We start from the raw sequence: 21,236 nt of genomic DNA on the forward strand, positions 1-21,236 counted from the left end.
TTCATTACAATTTCTTTCATGGAAAGTTGCATTCTTAATCGCTATCACTTCTTAAGATGGGTTGGTGAGCTACAGGCATTAACCTTAGAAGAACCCTTCTGTCAACTTCATAAAGGTAGGATAGTTCTTCGTACAAATTTAAAATTCCTTCCAAAAGTAATGTCTGCTTTTCACATTAACCAATCAGTTAAGTTACCTGTGTGCCTTCCTCAACCTGATTCTGTTACAGAAAGAGCTCCACACACACTTGATGGCAAAAGAGCACTATTCTACTACATTGATAGAACAGAAGATTTTCGCAAAAAACTACTTTTGGTTGCCTTTGCTCCACCTCATAAGGGAAAACCTATCTTGTCAAATGCATTCAAACATGCTTTGTTAAGGTTAAAAGAACTTTAACTGTACTTCCTATACACACTCTACTCGCAAGATAGGCCTTTTCAGGCAGTATTCCCATTGCTGACATATGTAAAGCAGCTACATGGTCCACACCACACATATTTACCAAACATTATTGTGTCGATGTATTAGCATGCCAACAAGCTAATGTAGGACAAGCAGTGCTAAAAACACTTGATCAAGCAAGTGCAACAACCACTGGCTAGCGACCGCTTTGGGAGAAGTACTGCTATTCATTGATTCAATCCCTTCTCAAATGGGACATCACAATCTTTAATAACGCCGACAACTTTCAGCTCGTTTTCTCACTTAACTTCCCACTGGCTATCAATATGTTCCACGCAGTCATGATTCACATCCAACTCTAGATGGACCAGAATCAATTAAAACTGAACCCCGGCAAAACCGAGCTCCTCCTCCCTGGCCTCAGCCACACCCACTGGGGCCCACAGTTCTGGCCCCCGGAGCTTGGTTCCCCCCCTACCCCAGCTAAAACAATAAAAAGTCTGAGCGTAATTATCGACGTTGAACTTTCCCTCAAAGCCCAAGTTGGAGCGGTAATCTCATCATGCATGTTCCAACTTCGGAGGATTCGTAAAGTCCGTCACCTTCTCCCCCCCGCGGCACTCATCCAAACTGTCACCTCCCTTGTGCTTTCCCGCCTTGATTTCTCCAACTCCATTTATCATGGTCTTCCACGATTCCTGTTAAACCACCTCCAAGTCGTCCAAAATCAGGCAGCCCGCTTAATCCATGGATCCCCTAGATGGCAATCTGCCAAGCCTCTGCTTCATAGCCTCCATTGGCTCCCGATGGGCCAAAGGGCCGCCTTCAAGGTGGCATGTCTCACCTTCAAAGCACTTCACTGCTCCAGTCCAGGGTTTCTCAAATCCCTTATCCGTCCCTACCGCCCCACACGTAACCTTCGATCAGCCCACTGCGACTTATTAGTCACTCCAAAAAACAAAACTAAGAAATTTGGCGGCCGCCGTTTCTCCTACCTAGCCCCCACTCTTTGGAACCTTCTTCCCTTATCTATGAAATCCTCCCTCTCTCTCCTGTCTTTCAGAAAACAATTAAAAACCAATCTCTTCCCATCCCCTAGCTAGGTTGCTCTGTCTCCCTTTTTTTTTTCCTCCTCTCCCACTCTGTCTATCAGCGCCAGGAAGCTTTGGCGTCAGTGCGCTTTACAAATTGCACCTAACATAACATAACATATTCAGTCTATGCAAAGCATGTGTATCTACAGCACACATGCCTCAAACATATTATGTTACTTACCCTGTAAGCATCTGTTCTTGGCATGTAGAGCTATAGATTCACCTGTGCCTTCCCTCCTCCCCGGACACCTATGGTTGGTGCAGACATCTCTATACTACGCTCACTTACTCCATTCTCACCCTCTTGCTGGAAAACAATCTAACAATGAAGTTGATGCCTGTGCGCATTATCGCTGAAATAAGGAGTCACTTTGCCTCCTGCCTGGAAAAAGCTTCCAGTATGCAAAGCATATGAATCTATAGCTCTACATGCCAAGAACAGATGCTTACAGGGTAAGTAACATAATCCTTCTGGATGGCCTTCAAGATGCTCAATATCTCTTTTTCAGTTGTTGTCAAGTGCGTTGTTGATGGTATCGCTGGTTTTGTCAGGATCAACATATTATTTTGATGCATGAGCTACCCATTCATCATCCGTGAGTGCTTTCCCCTTGGTGGTTCTGCTTGTCAGGCTATTGACATACTCCCAGAACTCCCGGGACGTACTGGACACTAGCATGCAGAATATATATTCCCAATCCTCATCTATTTGTTTTTATTTTAGCATCCAGATAGTTTTTTTTGTTGTTTCCTGGCCTCCATCAGCATATTTTCTGTACACACATTCGTCTCTCTTCTGTGTAGGAGCTCAGCACTGTAGTGCATTCTTTTACTATTTTTAGGTACTTTGTTGTCAAGAAATGAGAACGGCATTTCTGGTGTAGGTGCTCTTTGCGATTTGCTGTGTTTACGTGCCGTTAAGGATTTGTATAGCTGTTTAACTATTACAGCCCAATGTTTCACAGGTCAATTGGCTGTGAGAGTGTTAGCTAGTTTCCTACATGAGTATTTGGTCATACATGTGGGACCCTATTTGATTCTTTTAATTAGTGGGCCAACGCTGATGGAGAGTATTTGGTCTTACATTTTGTGTTACCAGTGGGTCTTCACCCTCATGTTGACTGCGATGGATATTGGATGAAGGTCACTTTCAGAGCTGTATTGGACTTAATAACTTGTACCCATATTTAGGAGCTTCTTACTTAGGAAAATGTAGTCCAATGGTGAGATGTTTGTATATGTCGGCTTTGTCCACATAGTCTTTTTGGTTTTGCTGAAGCCAGCTCAGATTCGCTGATGTAGGCTTCCAGAATGCTTTGACTGTGATCCCATCGACTTGTCTCAGGATGGGACAAATCTCAAGAATTGAAGTCTCCAGCCACTATACACTCATGTCCCGTGTGCTCATAACAGAACGCTTTTATCAGGTCGGTCATCTTTGAAGCATTCGCTGTTTTCACATCGCTGTGTGGATTTTACGATGCCATTTATCACAAGAACCTTCAAATCATGTGTACAAGTGATCCATTCATTTTCCTGCAGATCTCTTTTTACATACACTGAGAGGTTGCTCATTGGTGTTCTAAACAGATTTTCTTTTTGCAATCTGCAGTATGGATTGTCTGGAACCCAGGAATGGAAATAGGCATGGTCGACCAATTTTCCAACAGGAATAGGATATCACCAGTTTGAAGAAATTCCATGGTGTTGTTGTTAGCTACTAGAGAGTTCAGCTCTGCCAGGTTCCAGCTTAATATCCTTATCGTAGCTTTAAGAGCCATCAACTTTTTCCTGACAGTGCTAGGAATTCAGCAACCCCTTTGAATGAGGTGTTGCCGGAAGCCAGGCCCAATCAGGTAGCTCTGAGCATACGCAAGTTGTTGCTCTATAGTGCAAGATCTATCTCCTGGGCTCTGTGTCAGCTGGGCTATAATCTTATTTTCCCAAAACGGTTATGTGGTTTGTGTTGTGCCTCTCAAAACAGTATATGATGCTGTTCGTTGCTCCGGATAGAGTGATCTCTGTAGTAAAATGTGGGGGTATGGTGGTATTCTCCATCTGGAGACAGGCACTACGTAGGATGGGGTGGTGGAATATCTTAACCTGTGAGACCCCCCCTTTGGGCCAATGGACCCCTGCCTCAGCTAGCAGCACTGCAGGGCTTCTGGGGGTGGGACGCGATAGGCATTTCGGTCCTGGAAGATGTTGTGAAAGATCTGCCCCTCAAATCATTTCAAGACCTGCAGGAAGAATATGGTATGCCGCGATCCCAATTCTACTGCTATCTACAATTTAGACATGCCCTCGCCCCCAGCCTAGAGGGCCTGGAGTTGCTCCCCGACTTTAGCCCCATTGAAGCGAAGATCTTTATGGGGGAACTTCCAGACAGCCAGATCTCCCGCATTTACCAAACGTTGGTCATCCACTGCTCCCCCAGCCTGCAGAGGCTCAAGCATGCATGAGAGGCGGATGTGGGTGAACTGGAGGAGGAGGACTGGGCTGAGGCTTTAGCAAGCCCACGAGGGGCTGTCACTAGCAACACGCTTGCGGTTAGAGCAGTTTAAATATTTACACAGAGTGTACTTTACCAGGAAGCGCCTGTGGAAGGCAGGATTGATTGCATCACCTGAGTGCCTCCGCTGGCAACGGGTGGAGGGTACGCTCCTCTATATGGTCTGGGACTACCTCTCACTACATAGATTCTGGAGGGGGGGTATATTCTTGATTATCGGAGGTATTGGGCTGGGAACTCCCCTGTACGTTGCGTCTGGCCCTGCTGCACGTCATGGAGGGAGTGGGGGGTAATCATTACAAGCGACACCTCCTGCTATTAGGTCTTACACTAGCGAAAAGGGACATTGCTAAGGCCTGAAGGGCACCCAGGGCTCCGTCTGTGGCCGCATTGAATAACGGGATAGATTTCTGTATGGGACTCGAACAACCTGTTTTTCTGGCCAGGGGATGTCCGCGCAAACACTACAAGATATGGCACCGGGGTCTAGGCCTGGACCCGCCACGGGAGATGGAGTCACGCTTGCTGGACTGATGCATATACAATTTCCATGTTTGAACTGCGGCGGGGCGGGGCGGGACGACCCGGAGGGACTGCGATTCCTGGGTGTGCAGTTGCAAAGGGGATGGTTTTACGTGACATGGGCACAATCTGGGGGAAGAGGGGTGTGGGGGGGTTGTTGTAATGTGATTTGTTTATTTTTCATAAAGGTCAAAGTCAAATTAATGTATATTTGATCTTTGGAGTAGTCTCTGGAGTACAGGGCCCTACAATCTATGTGAAGCTAGACAAATAACATTTGTTTAAAAAAAAAAAAATTGGGGGGTATTTTTTTTATAGCAAAGTTGTCATGAAGTTTTGTGCATCAGCTATATCTGACTATTCGGTCAAGGTGGACTCTCTTTAACTGTTCCAGTAGTCGTTCTTGAATTTTACTGACATCAGATGTGCGGATGTAAGATAGGAAAGTGAAGGTATACTGTTTATAAGGTGTAAAATGTTGGACCGGTTTAAGATTTCTCATGGCCCTCTAGTCATAAATTCTGGGGTGAAAATCAATGCTACTGGTGTAAATGCCATCTGATGATCCTCCCATTCCCCGTAGTCTTTGTGACGTGGGACGTGGCCGGTCAAGCTTATGCTTTCATGGAGCCATAAGCGATGCTGACTGGGATATTGGGCAGACTGTAGGATCTTGTCCATCCTGGTCATAGTAATCTGTTGTGTATCTGTCCTACGCTGTTTGTTGGGAGTCTGTAACATTGCTCTCAAGGTGTTCTTTGCGAGATTCCATATTTTGGTTTCTAACACACTTGTGCCTCTCCACCACCCTGATTGGGTTGCCCAACGGTGCATCAGTCTGGTTTTCTGTGGCCTGCTTATGCCTGATTGTGCTGCTGTATATACAGCAGTCTGTTGAGGCGCGTTAGTCGGAACAGCAATATGCAAGCTGGATTGGCAGTGAAAGTGCCTTGGATTCTGGAGTTCACAGCCTGCAGATAGGTTTTTAACATTTATTGATTGTTGTGAAATGTTTTTTTTTAAATGTATGTTTTTTAACTTGTAAATCTTTGATGGCTAGGTTAGCCGAAATAAAGATACAAATGAATGAATGATAGTTTTTTTTCCAGGGGGTTGTGTGTGATATATTGCATTGTCTGGGTAGAATTTTAATTTCTGCATCTTGCATTTGGGTGCAAGATTGGACCTGGGCCAGCTGAAGTAGGTTAACCTTCTGTCATGCATGTAGGTTTTTATCTAGTGGAGGCTGTTTAGGTGATCTTTGTTTCGATTGAAAGATTGGATAATTTCCCAGGCCCTCCAAGATACTCTCATTCCTATTCTATCTCCCGTTCCCTGGGGTGTTTGGAGCTAGCAGTTGGCTCAGAGGTCTTTTGTGCCGTGTGAGTGAACTTGTTGGTTCTTTTGTTGTTTTTTAGTGATTTTCTCAGTTTTTGCTTTTGGCATTAAGTAAGGAGAGCCTAATCATTCAGGATCGCTACTGTAGTCTCTCTTGCCTGATCACGCATTGAAGGCGTATCTTCTGTGCTCACTGTGGGACAAGTGTCATTGCCACTGGTGTTGCTATGTCCTCCCTGGACATAGGGCCCCTGAGTTATGCTCATTTGCTCTACTGAGCCTTTTGTTCCATTAGCATCAGGAGATGTACTATATTCTGTTGTCCCAGGTTTGTTCCAGTTAGGCAATTTCCCGCTCTAATGTGTTGCTTGTCTGAGTGTTTTTGCAATAACTTATTTAAGTTGATACTAGTTCTGGCAACTTGGTTAGCTTTTCGCTTATGGTGTCACTTGCATTTCTTACTGTGCTATCATATTTGTTTGCCCAACAGTCTACCTTGGAGTTAAGCATGACCAGCTTCTTGTTGATGGTCAACACACTCTGTGCCAACATGTGCGTTAGCTCCACTTGAATTGCTTGTTTGTAGGATTTTCACGTGCACACCGTGACTGTGGCAAGTAGGGATGCGTTTATGGTATTTAAACTTAGATCACAACCCTCACCTCTAGTGTAAGTAAAACTCTGGTAGTGATCCCATGAATGTTTTAGACCTAGACACCCCTCTAGGTTGTGGCTCCAAATGGGTGGCATTAAATGCCACGGTGATTGAGGATGGTGGGCTGATGTGTTGCCACAGCGCAATCCTACTTTTGTCCAAGGGGGTAGAGCAGTTCTAATTAGGCCTTGCATTTTCTGGGTCGTAAGGTACATCCAGTTGGTAGTTGCTTGGCAGATGAACCAGGGTCTCTATTAATGTTTCACGTCCTTTTTTGTGTTATTGCCAGTCGGGCTCCGTTCAGGCCTTCACTCTTTAATTTGAACCCATCGATGGATTCCTTTGGTCCATGTCCCTGTGTAATCCTTGCCTGCTCTTGCATTGTAGCTTTTTTGATTGAGTTGCCTGCGTTATTGCCATTTCTGTGACCTCTGACCCTCCCTCGGACATATTTTGGTTGCAAGGGTTGTTGTGTAATCACTTTTTTCCACTGCTGTCTCTGCCAACTTCACCATCTTCGCAATCATTGAATCTTCAAGGCTGGTGCTAATTAAACTGTCTGAGATTAAGATTGTGGCTCAAGCTGTTTCGCATCTTCTGGGCTGTCTGACCCCGGTAGCCCCATTAGTTGCCCCGTGGGTTCCCCCATGCCAGCCCCCATCCTTGTAAAATACTTGTGTATGTGTTTTTTTTTTTAACCAGGCCGATAGTGATCATTACCCGATGTGTCTAACAATAGCAGGTTTTCTTTTTGAACCTATAAATAGGAGAAATAATGCCAACAACCTAAAGCCAACCCAAGTCTTAATTAGCAACAACCATAGAGCCCTGAAATGGTCATAAATTGTAGATATAGACAAACTTATGACAAAGATATCCAACACCTTCTCGGATGTCATCTCCCCTTATACTGAATTACCTATTCTGGAGATTCCCATAGTGCAGGTTCACTATAATATGACAGATCAGTTACACCAGATTCTGAGTAAAACCCCTAGAGGAAATGAGATGCAGAATATAGTTACCTACCCCCAGCTAATCAGTGGTACAATAGTGAACGCCGTAAAGCAAAAAGCGATAGTGGCAGTAAAATCTAATGACGCTAAGACACCAAGAGGCAAAAGGGCTAAGTATAAAAGAGTACTAATACAAACAAAGAGAGACCGGGATGAAAATGCTTGGGCTGAACTGATTATTGCAGCAAAAACTAAGGACCATGTGGGTTTCTGGAGATTGCTAGCCAAGGGGAACAAAACAGGAAGAAGTAGCATGCAACTCATTTTTGGATTCAAGTACATGGGTCAGACACTTCTCTAAGTTATATTCAGTGTGAAATGTTCCAGTTGGCACAAAAGGCAGAGGGCTTCTGTCCTGTCTTGCATGTCGGGGTTGGAGGTCTCTTTAGTGCAGTCAAGGATACGGATGCATATACAGTTGAGTGCGTTTACATGAACGCCACTTAGACGGGAGGTTCTGAAGCTTTGTTCTTGCTTGCTTGGTTGAATACTTTAACTTACCTGCTTTTTCTTGGAGTGTCTTTGCTTGTCTTGCTTTATGGTTGCAATGAGTATTAGTATACTTTTTTTTAAAAAGAGACTTTTTATTAAACATTTGTTAGTTGCAACTTACAGTGTTTCAGTTAAAGGAGTATTGTTATTGACCCAAACAGGTTTGCATTTCGAATCTGCTTTCAAATATTACAGTTTCCATTCCAAATTTTACCCTTGCGAAGTGTTCATTGGGTGGTATTTGACTCACATACCCCTGTTGCTCTTGGTACCCTCCCGCCCTCCGCCACCAGATTCCCAAGGCCACTGTTAGACTTGGCATCTTTTGGCGTTTTTCCCTTGAGTTGTTGCTTTCTGACCTCCCGATTTTTACTTCTGTTTTGATGGCGTAGTGTTCCTGCGCACTTTCCTCACTGCTGATCAGTGGTAAAGTGCCAGTGCTCCTGTGGTAAGTTATGTTATGAATTAGTGTTTCCATGATTGGATATTTGATGTACTTGTTAGTCCCTAGTAAAGTGCACTGAGTGGGCCAAGGCCTGTGAATTAAATGCTACTAGTGGGCCTGCAGTACAGATTGTGCCACCCACGTGAGTAGCCCTGAAAAGGTAACTCAGACCCGCCATTTCAAAGTCTGCGCGCAGTTTGTAACTGCCATGTCGACTTGGACAGTGCACCCACTTGCCAGTCCCTCACCTTCCCGTTTCTTACATGTCAGCCACCCCTAATGTAGGCCCAAGGTACCCTTGTGGGCAGGGTGCAGTGTATGTAAAAGGTAGGACATGCCCTGGTGTGTGTGGCATGTCCTAATAGCGAATTATGGCCAATTCTGTTTTTCGCCATTGTAAATGTAAATGTATGTAAATGTAAATGTATAGGCATTTATATAGCGCACTACTTACCCGGAGGGTCCCAAGGCGCTTCGACCGCTGCGAAACCCTTCCTGGCTTCCCTGAGAGATGGTCCCTTAATGGGTATCTCCAGGGTGAGACCAGGCATCCCCGGCAGTCTGGTGGGGCCGTTAGTGAAGATGAGGCAAGCTATTGCCCAGAGTTGCCGAGTGTGATCGCTGATCAGAGTGGGCACCGAGGCGAGAGAATTATCGAGTCCGCTGACCCTGGTCCAGAAACCTGCCGCGCCGGGAATCGAACCCTGGTCCCGGGCCGTCCTCTGCTCTCGGGTCTGCCGCCTCTAACCAGTGAGCCACACTACTTGCAAGGTTACCTGTTCCCCATAGCAGAGAATGGGGAGTTTGTGTATAACATCTTATAAAGATAACTGGCCCAGGGAATTAGGTAGGAAAATAAAGGTTGGTATGCATGAACGAATCTAAATATGCATCTTTTCGTGAAGGTAATTTTTACATTCTGTGTTTGAAACTACCACTTTTAGAAAGTAGTTATTTTCTTGCTCAGTCATCCTGTGTAGATCTCTTGGAATGTGGATTGTCTGTCTGGGTTTTGGATGACAGAAGGTTGGGGAGCAGGAGTTGCTCCAGATAGTCTAGGTGGGTCAGGAAAGGGCTGAATAGGCTTAGGCTGCAATTGGGGAAGGGGGAGGAGATTTCCTTACACCTCAAAGGGCCTGGTCTGCCTCTGACCATGCCATCTCCACCTCCTGCCAGGAAGTCACACCAGAGAAGGCTGAACTGGTTCTGCCTGGGCACATATGCTCTATGCCTAAGAGATCAAAGGATTTTGGGATATAAATATTGGGGCCCAGACCCCTGAACTTTAGAACTCTTTGTGATCAAGAAGACTGCCAAGAAGAAGACCTGGAGAGGCTGTGAGGAGGAACTACCACTTTACTGTGTGCTTTGCTGTGTTGGCCTGCAGTGGCTGCTTCTGTCTTGGGAAGTGAAAGGACTGGACTGAACTTTCTGCAATCTACTTTTGTGAGTTTCTCCAAGGTCTTGAAATAGAGCTTGCCCCCTGTTCAAGAAGTCTCAGGAACATCACAGACTTTAGGCTCTTCTGCCCTCAGTACTGGGGACTGTGTGTTTTGTGCTGCAACAGAAGAAGAAGCTACCTGACGACGTCGACGACGACTCTGCCGACTCCGTGTCCTGAAGGCACCGCAGAGGGCACTGCCGCAACGCGACCCTGGTCTCACCGACGACGCCTGCTGATGCCAACACCGAGCCACTGCTCTCACCACAACCTGTGGGCACCGCACTTCGCGCTGTCTCGCTTCACAACGAATCCTAGGTATCCCCGCCGACACTGCTCTACGCCAAAATGTACGCCGCTGCTTGCACCGTGGTTCTAGCGCACCGCTTGTAAAGTTACACAATGCATCTCCCTCATTTCACACCGCAGCCTGGGCCCATCGACGCTGGCACCATCGACTCTCATTTGTCAGCCGACAACAGCGCTTCAGCAACTACGACGCTGCTGCTTGCACCGCGACCTGCCAGCACTGCGATGAGCACCGTATTCAAATCGCAATGCGACCCTGATCTCACCAACCACCACCACTGAGCCGCTGCTCGCACCACGACATGAGGGCAGCACTTGCTGCACTGCTGCACTTCGCACCACAGCACCCGACACCTACCAATGCCAGCGCTCCTGACTTCAACAGAGAGTAGTTCGATCTGCAACACGTGTGACTTCGAGGGCCCGAGGACTCCTGTACCGACCTCCTTAACCAATGCCTGCAGACGCTGTGCTTTCAGAAGCTCAACGAGAGGTTGCCGACGCCCTGCATTTCTAAAAGGTGCTGTTTGCGGGTCTTCCCGACACCGTAGCTGGCCCGCAACGCCAGAACTGTTTAGATTTTTTTGTTTACGATGCTGTGATATCCCCGGACAGAGCTATCCACATCAAGGAACTGTTTTTCAAGCATATTTTGATAACTGAGGATTTTTAAGTACTGTATTGTGGATTTTTATCGTTTTTGGTCAAGTCTTAAGTATATGAAAATATTGGATAATTTCCAAACTGGTGTGGTGTCCTTTTGTATTGCTTACACTATATTATTGTTGGTTATGTGCAAATTCTTTACACACTGCCTCTAAGATAAGCCTGACTGCTCATGCCAAGCTACCAAGGGGGTGAGCAGGGGTTATTTTAGGAGTGTAACTCCCTTATCCTGAGTAGAGTGGTGGTTTCTGCCCGACTTTGGCACATGCCCTACCTGACCTAAAATCCCATTTCTAACCCCCTCTGTATTCCACCCAGCGGTTCCATACTTTCCCTCATTTCCATGGGCAGCCTCTGTTTTCGTAGAGACCTTTTCGGCAGCACTACACCTGTCTAAATCAGACTTCCATTGCCCTATCCTCGGGAAGAGGCTTGCCCTCCACTCTCTAGCGATATATCTTTTGGCTACCATTGCTGCCACCATTAGCGAAATCTTTTGATATTTCTGCCAGGCCTGGCCATCTGTCACACAAAGGATGTGCCACCTGGAGGGTGTTAGTACACTCTTGATGCGCACTAGGCACTTGGGAGTGATCCCAGTGGTAGATTCAGTATGAAGGATTTGACTGGTTTGCTGAATATGCTTGGGGCTTTATTGGACACTTTTGAAGCTCAAATTTCTAATTTATGTTTCCAAATTCCCAATTAGGCAGATGGCTTGCCTTGACTGCTTGACTTGGCTGTTTGACTGTAGCTTTAATCAGCCTTTAGCAGCCCATAACGTGTGCCTGGGAGCTTTTCAGGGAGTTTTATTAGGCACTATTTATGCATGATTGTCCAGCTGAGGCTGATGCTAGGGACGCTAGCAATGGAGTTTAAGACTCCTAGTGCTGTGTCAAATTTATGGTTGGTGCTCCTAATTAGCAGAGGGTACTGCAGGAAGTTTGTAAATAGTCCATAGGTGCGCACCAGCACCTCGGAGTGGCACAAGCCACACTGGCCTATTTCTGACCGTTTCCACACCACCGTCAGGGGTACCGTGGCCTAATGTCTGCGCTCTCGCTGACTGCACTGTCCCGGTCTCGTCCGTCTTACCTGCAACCGACTGGCTGGCTCCAAGCTCCCTGCTCTGCCTCTCTCACCTCCTCCTGTTGCACGGCTCACTATGCTGCCAACAAGCCGACCAGTCGACATGAGGAGGAGAGAGACGGCTGCAGTAGCCAAGCCCACGGAAGGCATGGAAGCAGAGAGAGAACCGGCAGTGTGATTTCAAGTGTACCGCTATTGTTTTGCAGTTCAAATCATCGAAAATTCCTAGACCAGGGTGACAGGCTTCCAGAAATGATTCAGTGAAATGAAATACCAGCCTTTGTAAAGCGCACAGCTAACTCCTGAGGGTGTCCCAGCGCTGAGGACTGTCGGGAAGATTAAACGAGCTATTGCCCAGAGTCACATGGTGCTGGGCTAACCTGCCGCCGGCATAGGGGATCAAACCGTAAACCCCGTGATTCTGAGTCAGGTACCCTGGCCGCTGTGCCACAACTTTTCCAGAAATCCAAAAATGATTCAATGGGGGTCCTTGGGTTCCAGTTATAATTAAGTGGGGGTCCTCAGAAGTCAAAAAGTTTAGAACCACTGTCTTATGCCATTTGTAATAAGGTGGACAAGATATTCACCATGTATGTACCCTTAGTCTTAAACCACCATGACAAAATCACTTCTAATGGGAGTAATCTCTGTGCTTTTAAAACCTCTGAAACAATGTGGTGATCATGGGACAATAAATGATCTGCACATTAGCGTACATCACCAACATGGATTTGAGTAGTATAACCCAGGGCCGGACTGGGAACAGCAACCAGACCTGGCTGACTGCTGCTCGACCGGCCCTGGGAGTGGGGTGGGGGGGTGGTGGTGGGACTAGTAAAAAGCACTGCTCCCGCTTTTGTTACAGAGGGCAGGTATTGCAGCACTGCTGCAAAACCTGCCCCCTGTGACAAAAATGGCCCTCACGGCCAGAAAACCGACCCCACCCCTCCAGCCCACCGGGGAAACACCCGGTACCCACCACGGCCAGTCCGGCCCTGGTATAACCTAGCCTTGCTTGAGAGGACTGTGCCCTTATCCTGTGATACGTGAGTGGGCTGCAGATAATGAATAGTGCAAGGATAGCTGAGACCATTTGACGAATATAAAGTGGCGCTTAAAGCACAAGGCATATACACCCGACCAAGGATAAGGCTCATAGCAAGTTAAAATCTAAATGCAATTTTCTTGCCCGTCTAATGAGAAGATTGTTCTTGCTGATCGTGGGCATGTCTGTTTAACTCTCTGCTGTGCTTTTCAAAGCTAAAAATAATGCATCACAGGAAGCCTTTGCTCTTATAAAACTAATTATAGGTTGAATTAACTGGCAAAACGACATGCTCTTTACTCATGCACACTTCTCAATCACTCCTCTCGACAGCGACTGAACATAAAATAAGAAACCCACTGAAAAAGATAACAGGGTGCAATTTACGGCCATTAAGACCGGAATAACACAAGCACATGGCTTTGGACAAAGTCCATGAAATGCTAAATGCGGGCCGGCACTGCTTATCGCTCCAGGATGGCATAGTCACTTAAAATAATCGCCAAGCCCAGCTCACTCTCACTTACCAGTTTGATAGCTTAGAAATGCATTGTCTCATTTCTTTGCTTCAACATGATACTACTCCATATTTGACTCTGATAAATCACTCTAGCTGAGAGTAAATTGAGTAACAAAATGCCCCTGGCCTAAATTAGCGTGTTAGTACAATATTTTATGCTGAGCTCACATTTTTAAATAGAGGTAATACATCAATACATTATGTCAGGTTCCAGATTCAAGATTTGTAACATGCATTCATTAGGTCTTGCCAGTGCTTATTTTGTAAAAGAATAAGAGCCGGGGCTCTTGCTGGGAGGCCACTACAGCTTGCATCACACATTGCCCCTGCCAGCTGCTAATGATAGCACAAACACAGCTACTAACCATCACACTCTACATTCAAACCATCTCAACAACTAGTTTAGCTTGGAAGCGACTCATCCAAGCCATCGGGAATCAGCCTTGAAACTCCTCTGCCCTACCACTGGCTGGGAACCTATGGCTTCCGATCACACAGGAGGCTCTAGTAAAACACACCTTGTCCAAATACAGCTTGGTAACGTTTGGGAACTTGTTCCCAGGCGGGTATATTTTTTCACGTACAGATGATGCCCATCTGAAAGATGCCACTGTGATGAATCACTTTGTCTTGTGTAGACTGTAGCGGGCACTTAGAGCCCAAATTCTAACTTATCCTGTTCAACCGCCTTAATTCCCACCCATAACTCTGATCATTAAAGATACCAGTGGGGATCACATGATGTCCAAGATGTATAAATCTGCCGGGGCTGGGTTTCCCAGCAGGGATACAAGGGTACGCGCAGCTTGGGAACAGGATTTGGGTCAATTTCTTAATGACTTTCAATGGCATTCTGGACAGACATGCAAGGTCTCATTTTACCATAAACATAAATTGCTTCACTTCAAGGGTAGTTGGTGCGCAGGTATCACCCTGGTTAAGGTACACAGAATGGACTTGTCGCGCCCCCATATTTGTGCCAAGTGTCTCTCCACAAGGGCGGACTTTGCACATATGACCTGGACATGTGGGAAGATTGCCAAATATTGGAGGGAAATATTTGGAGCACTATCTCTCATGATAGAGTTGGATCTTCCACCTAACCCATTACAGGCTCTTCTGGGGTATGTGCACGAGCTTCCTAGATCGGTGCGGTGCTTCACTGCAATAGCGTTAATGCTTGCCAAGAGGGAACTTGCGGTACACTGGGGAAGTAAACACCCATCGACATCAAAAGCCTGGTTGTTTTGAATGACACTTTGCAACACCAACAGCGACCTCCATGCTGAAATGCAACCCTCAGCTTCCAGACCACTCAACATATGGCAACCACTTCGCACATACCTGCTTAACCTAAGCTCGCAAACAAATCATGACACATCGTTACCGCTTACTGTGATCGGTAATGCTGCATCTCCTACTGTAAAGTAGATACTGGCTCACAAAAATAAATCGTAGACTGATCCCTTTGTAACCTAGGAGAAACATGCTGCTGTGGTTATTGTGCCTTTTATGTTCTGAAAATGGACCATAATTTGAAAATGTTGTATCACACATGACTAACTTGTACTGTATTTTTTCTTTCCATTTGCCTAAAAATTAATACATAAAGTTTGGAAAAAAAACATCATACTCTTACAAGTTGTTACAGCTGTTGTGCTTATACCTAAATTAGCCTGAGAGCGCCACCATGTTTCAGACTGTCATAAGCCCCAGTGCTGGCAATTAGGTGCCAGTGCCGAGCACCAGGAACCACCGGCTCAAATCAAGCACTGGGTCTCGTCTAGCAGACAGTGCAAGCTTCCATGGAGCATGGCTTCTGTACCACTATTTTAATTTGCTGACTTGTATCCTTCCACTGCTCACTTTAGGGAACTCCATGAGAGTGCATGTGTTTTCCAGCTCTCTCCTTTGTGTGCTTCTACCCCACGACAAATACTCATCCCGCCTTCTGTGTTGCTTTCTTCCTTGTATGCTGCTCTCTCTGTCTCTCATGTGTGATTCTCCATGCCAAACTACCCCGCTCTCTCCCTTGTGTGCTTCTCCACCCAGCCATCTGTTGCTCGCCCTCATGTACTACTTTTGCCCTTGACACTCCACTAGGCTTTATTTTTATTTTAACCCCCGCCCACTCTTCATTGCTTCCCAATCATGTTGGATTGGTAAATAAACAAAAACAACCGTGTATACGGCATCATGAATGTACCTGCCTATGAAATGATGTGGCCACCAGCAATGGGTGACTCATGTCACCTTTTATTCTTCTTTTGACCGATGCTGTATAGCATATAAACAGAATGCTTTTTGTCAATACTATACAGCATTGCCAAAAAGCATCGATAGAGGTAATAGCTCCCAAAGACGAGACCTATTGTCTATTGCAGTGCCTGTTTTTAGGTTCCTCCTACTGGCAGCTGTACTACTGCCTCTTATCGCTGTCTTTTAACCCCATCCCCACCCTTCTACCAACTCTATCTTCCCATCCTCACTTCATCCCCTTACTAGTGCAGGATGAAGCCCCCAGTTCAGGATGCAGCTCCTATTGTCCCCAATGCCGGAGTCAATCAGGTGCTGAATCCCTTGTATTTTGGCTTTTGCCAGAGCTTGTTAAGTGGCAGCATGGCTCAAGGCAATATATGAGGGTCTACTTCAGACATGCTTACGGTCTGCTCGACTATATATAAATCAGGCGGGCAGACCTTCAGATTGGCGGAGAAGGTACTCCCTCACCATTGCAACAGAGTACCCTTCCCTCCAAACTCAAAGTCAGCCCTATGTTGTCCGGAAAACAGGTGAAACATAACTGTATAAAATACTCTGTTCAAATGGACAGTAAAGTTATTTGGTACAAAACCCAAACTTGGGAAATTGGGCTTGTTTTGCTCTGTTTAGGCAGCGGTTAAGCAGACTCCTGAAAGGAAAAAAGCACATTGATTGTCGGAATGTTGAGATAGCTGAAGACACGCCGTCTCTCATGCCTCAGTGCTTGAGGGTATACATTCCAGACAGCTCCTGAGGGACCAGACTCTGAATACAGTGCATCGCGAGTCCCGGGAGCCCTCCGTAATCCAATATTACTCTGAAAAGAAACACCATATAACCTGCGAGTGAGGAAACAATGAAGCACACTTGAACAAAAGAAGCAACCTTGTGGTAAACTGTCTCTGCTTCCTAGTGGAGCGCTTCTGGTGCCAAGCATGGTAATTACACATGAAAAGCACACACTTTGTTCCAATACACATAACAATACAAATACCAAGTCATGGAATAGTTTCATACATAGTACAGATACTTGGAGAGTAGAGTTTAACTTAACTGAACTATATTTAGATAACTAAGGATACGCCTGTGTTACCAACATTGGTAGTCTAGTAACTATGCCTGCTGCGTATTGTAGTTTCTTTATTTTTCTAATTAGTTTTATGTTTTCCTTTCTTTTAACTGCCTACTATTGTAATGAATAGCTACAAGACATTATAATAGGAGCCTCTGGTCTTAACATAAAATCTAATTGTGAACTAGTATGGCGAATCAAAGTCCATATAACTTTCTTCTCATCTTCCATGTCTCTGTATGCATAGATTGTAGGACAGTGCTAGCCAGCACAGCAAAGCTAGAAAAATGGTCATCTAAGATTTCTGGGAACACACCCAATAGATTTTCTGTAATCCCTAGAAGGTATGTGTATAGCCTGTGACCCTGCTGAGCTGGTACAATGAACAAGTATCTCAAACACCAAGCTATTGGCGTTACTCATTGGATAAGAATGTGTAGAGGAGCAATAGAGCTGCCAGAGATAAATATAAGCAGAACAAAAGTTCACAACATAGGCAATTTGAAAACACTAAACATTGTATAAACAGCTTACTGGAGATTTCCCCATGGGAAAGTATGAGGAATACTAAAAACGTTTATTACATTTTTAAACAATCATTAAAAATATGTTTATCTGTAATAATGTAAATTAACTTTATATATTTAAAAAAATGCAGAACAAAATAAAAAAATAAGTACTATATAATATAATACATTAAAATTATGTTTCAGAAGTTTCAATTAAAAGAGATCCCACTTAAAGATGTTTTGAATATATTTATTCTTAATGTATTCAAAGTAATGTATCAAATTGATAAAAAAGTAATTGAATTATATTTAAATAGAAATTATTTTTAATTCAAAAAAGTTTGTTAACATTTGAAAAAAGTATAAATCTGATTTATTTTTAGAAATTATTTTTAACATTAAATGTATTTATATTTTTAACTAGCATAAAAAGAAATCTTTGACTTAACCTTATTTCCTATGGGGGTAGTCCCTACCTCAATTACTTTCTATGAGAGGGCGTTGCCGTACCAGTGGTTGGCCAAGTGTGGTGCTGGAGTTACTCAAGCTCTGACCTGAAGTACATTTACCATTGTTTTGGGTCCTTTTTTGGCTGTAGTAACTATAGAAGTAGAAGTACAGTTTGTGAACAGAAATGAACCTACCCTTTTGGGGTTGGGAGCACGTATCAGTCTAATCCCCTCATTAACCCCCTCATTAGCGGACGCTAAACCCCTCCCTATAACTAAACAGTATGCCCCTCTTCCAGTCACTCCCCTGGTCCCTCCCACATTTGCTACTAGATTGCAAACTCACATTTGTGGGGATCTCCCCAAAGAAAATCTAGCAGGGGTGGAGGTGTAGATTTCCATTCATAGGTTGATGAATTGCATTTTGTAGTAACCGAGTAGTACTACTGTAGTAGTGCTGTACGTACTACAAAATGGCAATACATGTATTTCTCTAAACAAAATCTCAATTTCACCTGCCCATCTTCTATACACTTTCATGCGCACACAGGTACCAAGGTGATATAGGTGGTAAAGCACTAGGCATCACCAGCATTTTCCTTTTCTCACACACCCATACCACACAAAGTCAGTTAGAAATGTTAAGCAGACAATACACCACACTAACAATGCCAGCACAAAACCAGATAGTGGGCTAAGTGTTGCCTCCACAACAGAACACCGTGTAATTGAAACAACCAGACTTCACATACGCAACATAACATGCTATAAAGCCATCCAATAATCACACACATCTAGTACGACCAAGTAGTTGTATAATTTATTTTAAAAAAAACACCCATCAGCTCTAAATCCCCACACAAAGCAAAGGAGGATCATTCGTCCAGTGGGAAGACACAAGCAACAAAGTACTGCAGCACATCTGCCCGTGCTCCCTATACACCACAGCGATCCCGCGCATGATTAGATGCATGTTCCTCACTCTTCCCTGTAAACCATTATGAACCACCACAAAGCAATATATAGAACAAGGCAGTCTTTACTGACCTCACACGATGACTCTAGGCCACCACGACCCCTTTCATGTATGGATTCTAGCACCTTCTGGAAGGTTTGCCCAGACCCTGAAAGTGTGATGATGCCATACAGAAGTGCTCTAATCAGATGCTAATAACAGGACAGAATAGCAGAATGTAATATACCATAATAAAACATAAAATAACAACATAACATATCTAGACACAAACTACCTAGGTTCCAACACAAATTACATTAAATACTTATGTTTACATCTGATTAAGGGGCATATTAACAAGGGCCGGCGATAAATATCGCAAAGCGCGCTTAGCGCTTGCATATTTATCGCCAGCTACCTCTGGAATTTATCGCCCGGTTACCGCGTTATCAACAACGTGCATCGCCAAGGCGATAAAAATTCCAGAGATAGTGTGGATATCGCCGTTTTCCATGGTGGAAAACGGCGATATCCTAGATGATAGGGCCTGGGGTCTTAGCCACAGAATCCACTCCCCATGTTAAGTATGCTTTAGTCAGGAATTTAACAGACGTTAAATTCCAGCGTTAAGGCGTACTTAACACGGTTCAAATAATCGCTACCCTTCCTTGTTAATATCGCGAAGCAGCCTTCGCGATATTTTTCCTGGTTGGTTTCACAGCCACGCCTACTTTGCATCTCATTAGCGATGCAAAGTTAGTCGTGCTGGAAACGGGCGCTAAGTCAGCAAAACACGCAATATCGTGTCTTTGCTGATAAGGCGCTAAAATTATTGCTGCTTTTCGGCCGAAAACAGCCACAAAAGCTGTGAAAATGTTATAGCGCCGCCTTGTTAATATGCCCCGTGGTTCGCTAAATGTATTAGTATGATTTCTTACTCTATCTTCAGAGCGCTTTGTGTCAACAAGTGTCCAGGTAAAGTGATATTAACATGATGGCATTACTGCAGTTTATACGGGTAAACAAACACGGGTGAGATGAGATTAATTCGGAATTGCACTCATATTTCTTGTATATGGGGTTGGGTGTCAAATGCTTGCATGCAAGTAGAGAATTACGTTGTTTCTTGAATACAAATTCTCATATAAATGAGTACCGACAGAGAACTGATCAAAGTCTATTCAATGAATGCCCCCATTGGCAGGCATTTTATCAAGAATGCATTACCTTGTTGTTGCTATTTTACCATTGTTTGTGTCTTAAACAGTTACAGGACCGGGAGTCACATGTCAGCTTGTTGGTCGGAGCCAAGTACGGAATCAGTCAGATTGTTAACAACAAACTCAACATCATGACAACGCTGGCGGAATTTGCAAGCATCACCCGGCTAGAGCTGACCTCTGAGTCGGAGAAAGTGAGCATGATGAAAGTTTACCTCCAGGATGTCAAGGTACCCTACTTCTCAAAACCCTGTCATGGGCGTGTGATGTGTGATGGGCAGGTCCTCCTTTTCCAAAGCTTTTTTACTAAGCTATTTATTGGGTAACTCACCTGCTTTTGGGGTAAAATGTGTGGACCGTCATAGCTTATCCTTTGTACTGTGCACTGGGAGCAGGCCTGCTCTCTGGTAGCCGCATGGCGGGAGGGCCCTGGGATGTTCTGTGCAACCCCTGCCAACAGATGAGTGCTCCACGCAGATTTAATCCAAAGGTGAAGTTCATCACCAGTTCTACACTACTGTCACTGACTGGGATTCTGCAAACACACTACTTCTTTATTGCACTTTGACGCTGTCCTGTCAAGGCGAATGAGCTCCTTGTTCTGTTACTCACAAATACCACTGCTGTATTCCCGTGCTCAGAAGCATCAGCGTTGGTAATTCCAAGGTGCCACAGTAGATTTGCATTTTGGGTTTTAACTAAAAAAAATTGGGGTTACCTTGGAAATCGCCAGACCAGCCTCGGGCCCTTAGTGTGCATGGTTAAACAGCAAAAAAAAGTGTTGAATAGAAATACTGGAAATCTAAATCAAGAGTAATTACTCTTGGTAATTCTGTCTGGCGTGGAAAGTATGGTGATAAAGGTAAGTGCAGCGTCTCAATCATTCTGGGGAACCATACTAGAACCCTCAGCATGTTAGGGAGACTAGATATGTTGGCACTGACAACGTGCTCCTAGTTTAGAGTACATTTCTAGTGCCCACATTTGTTGAGGAAAGTTTCACCACCTCTGGCGGAAGTTTTGCTGAAGGTTTGATTCCCGATTGGTTGTTTTGATGTCTTATTATGCCTCTTGGGTGTACAAACGTTCATCAGTTAGTTGGTTAACGATATATAATTCAGGTTGGTAGAAGGACAAAAATCGGTCACAAAAGACAGCAAAATATCACCGGGCAAACTCGAAATTAGGTCTTAATAGTCTAGTTTAGAAAGCATTAAGTA

The 21,236-nt window shown here is 44.7% G+C and overlaps 1 protein-coding gene across 1 annotated transcript in view; it reads left to right on the forward strand.

Annotated features, from left to right (window-relative positions):
- FRMPD1 (FERM and PDZ domain containing 1) overlaps positions 1 to 21,236 on the forward strand; it is a 1,126,186-nt gene that overhangs the window by 997,054 nt on the left and 107,896 nt on the right. The window contains exon 13 of the mRNA XM_086961871.1: positions 20,064 to 20,246. Within this exon, the coding sequence (XP_086817997.1) occupies positions 20,064 to 20,246 (183 nt within the window). The remainder of the gene's footprint in view (positions 1 to 20,063; positions 20,247 to 21,236) is intronic.

Source organism: Lissotriton vulgaris, chromosome 3_1, assembly GCF_964263255.1.
Source record: "Lissotriton vulgaris chromosome 3_1, aLisVul1.2, whole genome shotgun sequence".
Lineage (NCBI taxonomy): Eukaryota > Metazoa > Chordata > Amphibia > Caudata > Salamandridae > Lissotriton > Lissotriton vulgaris.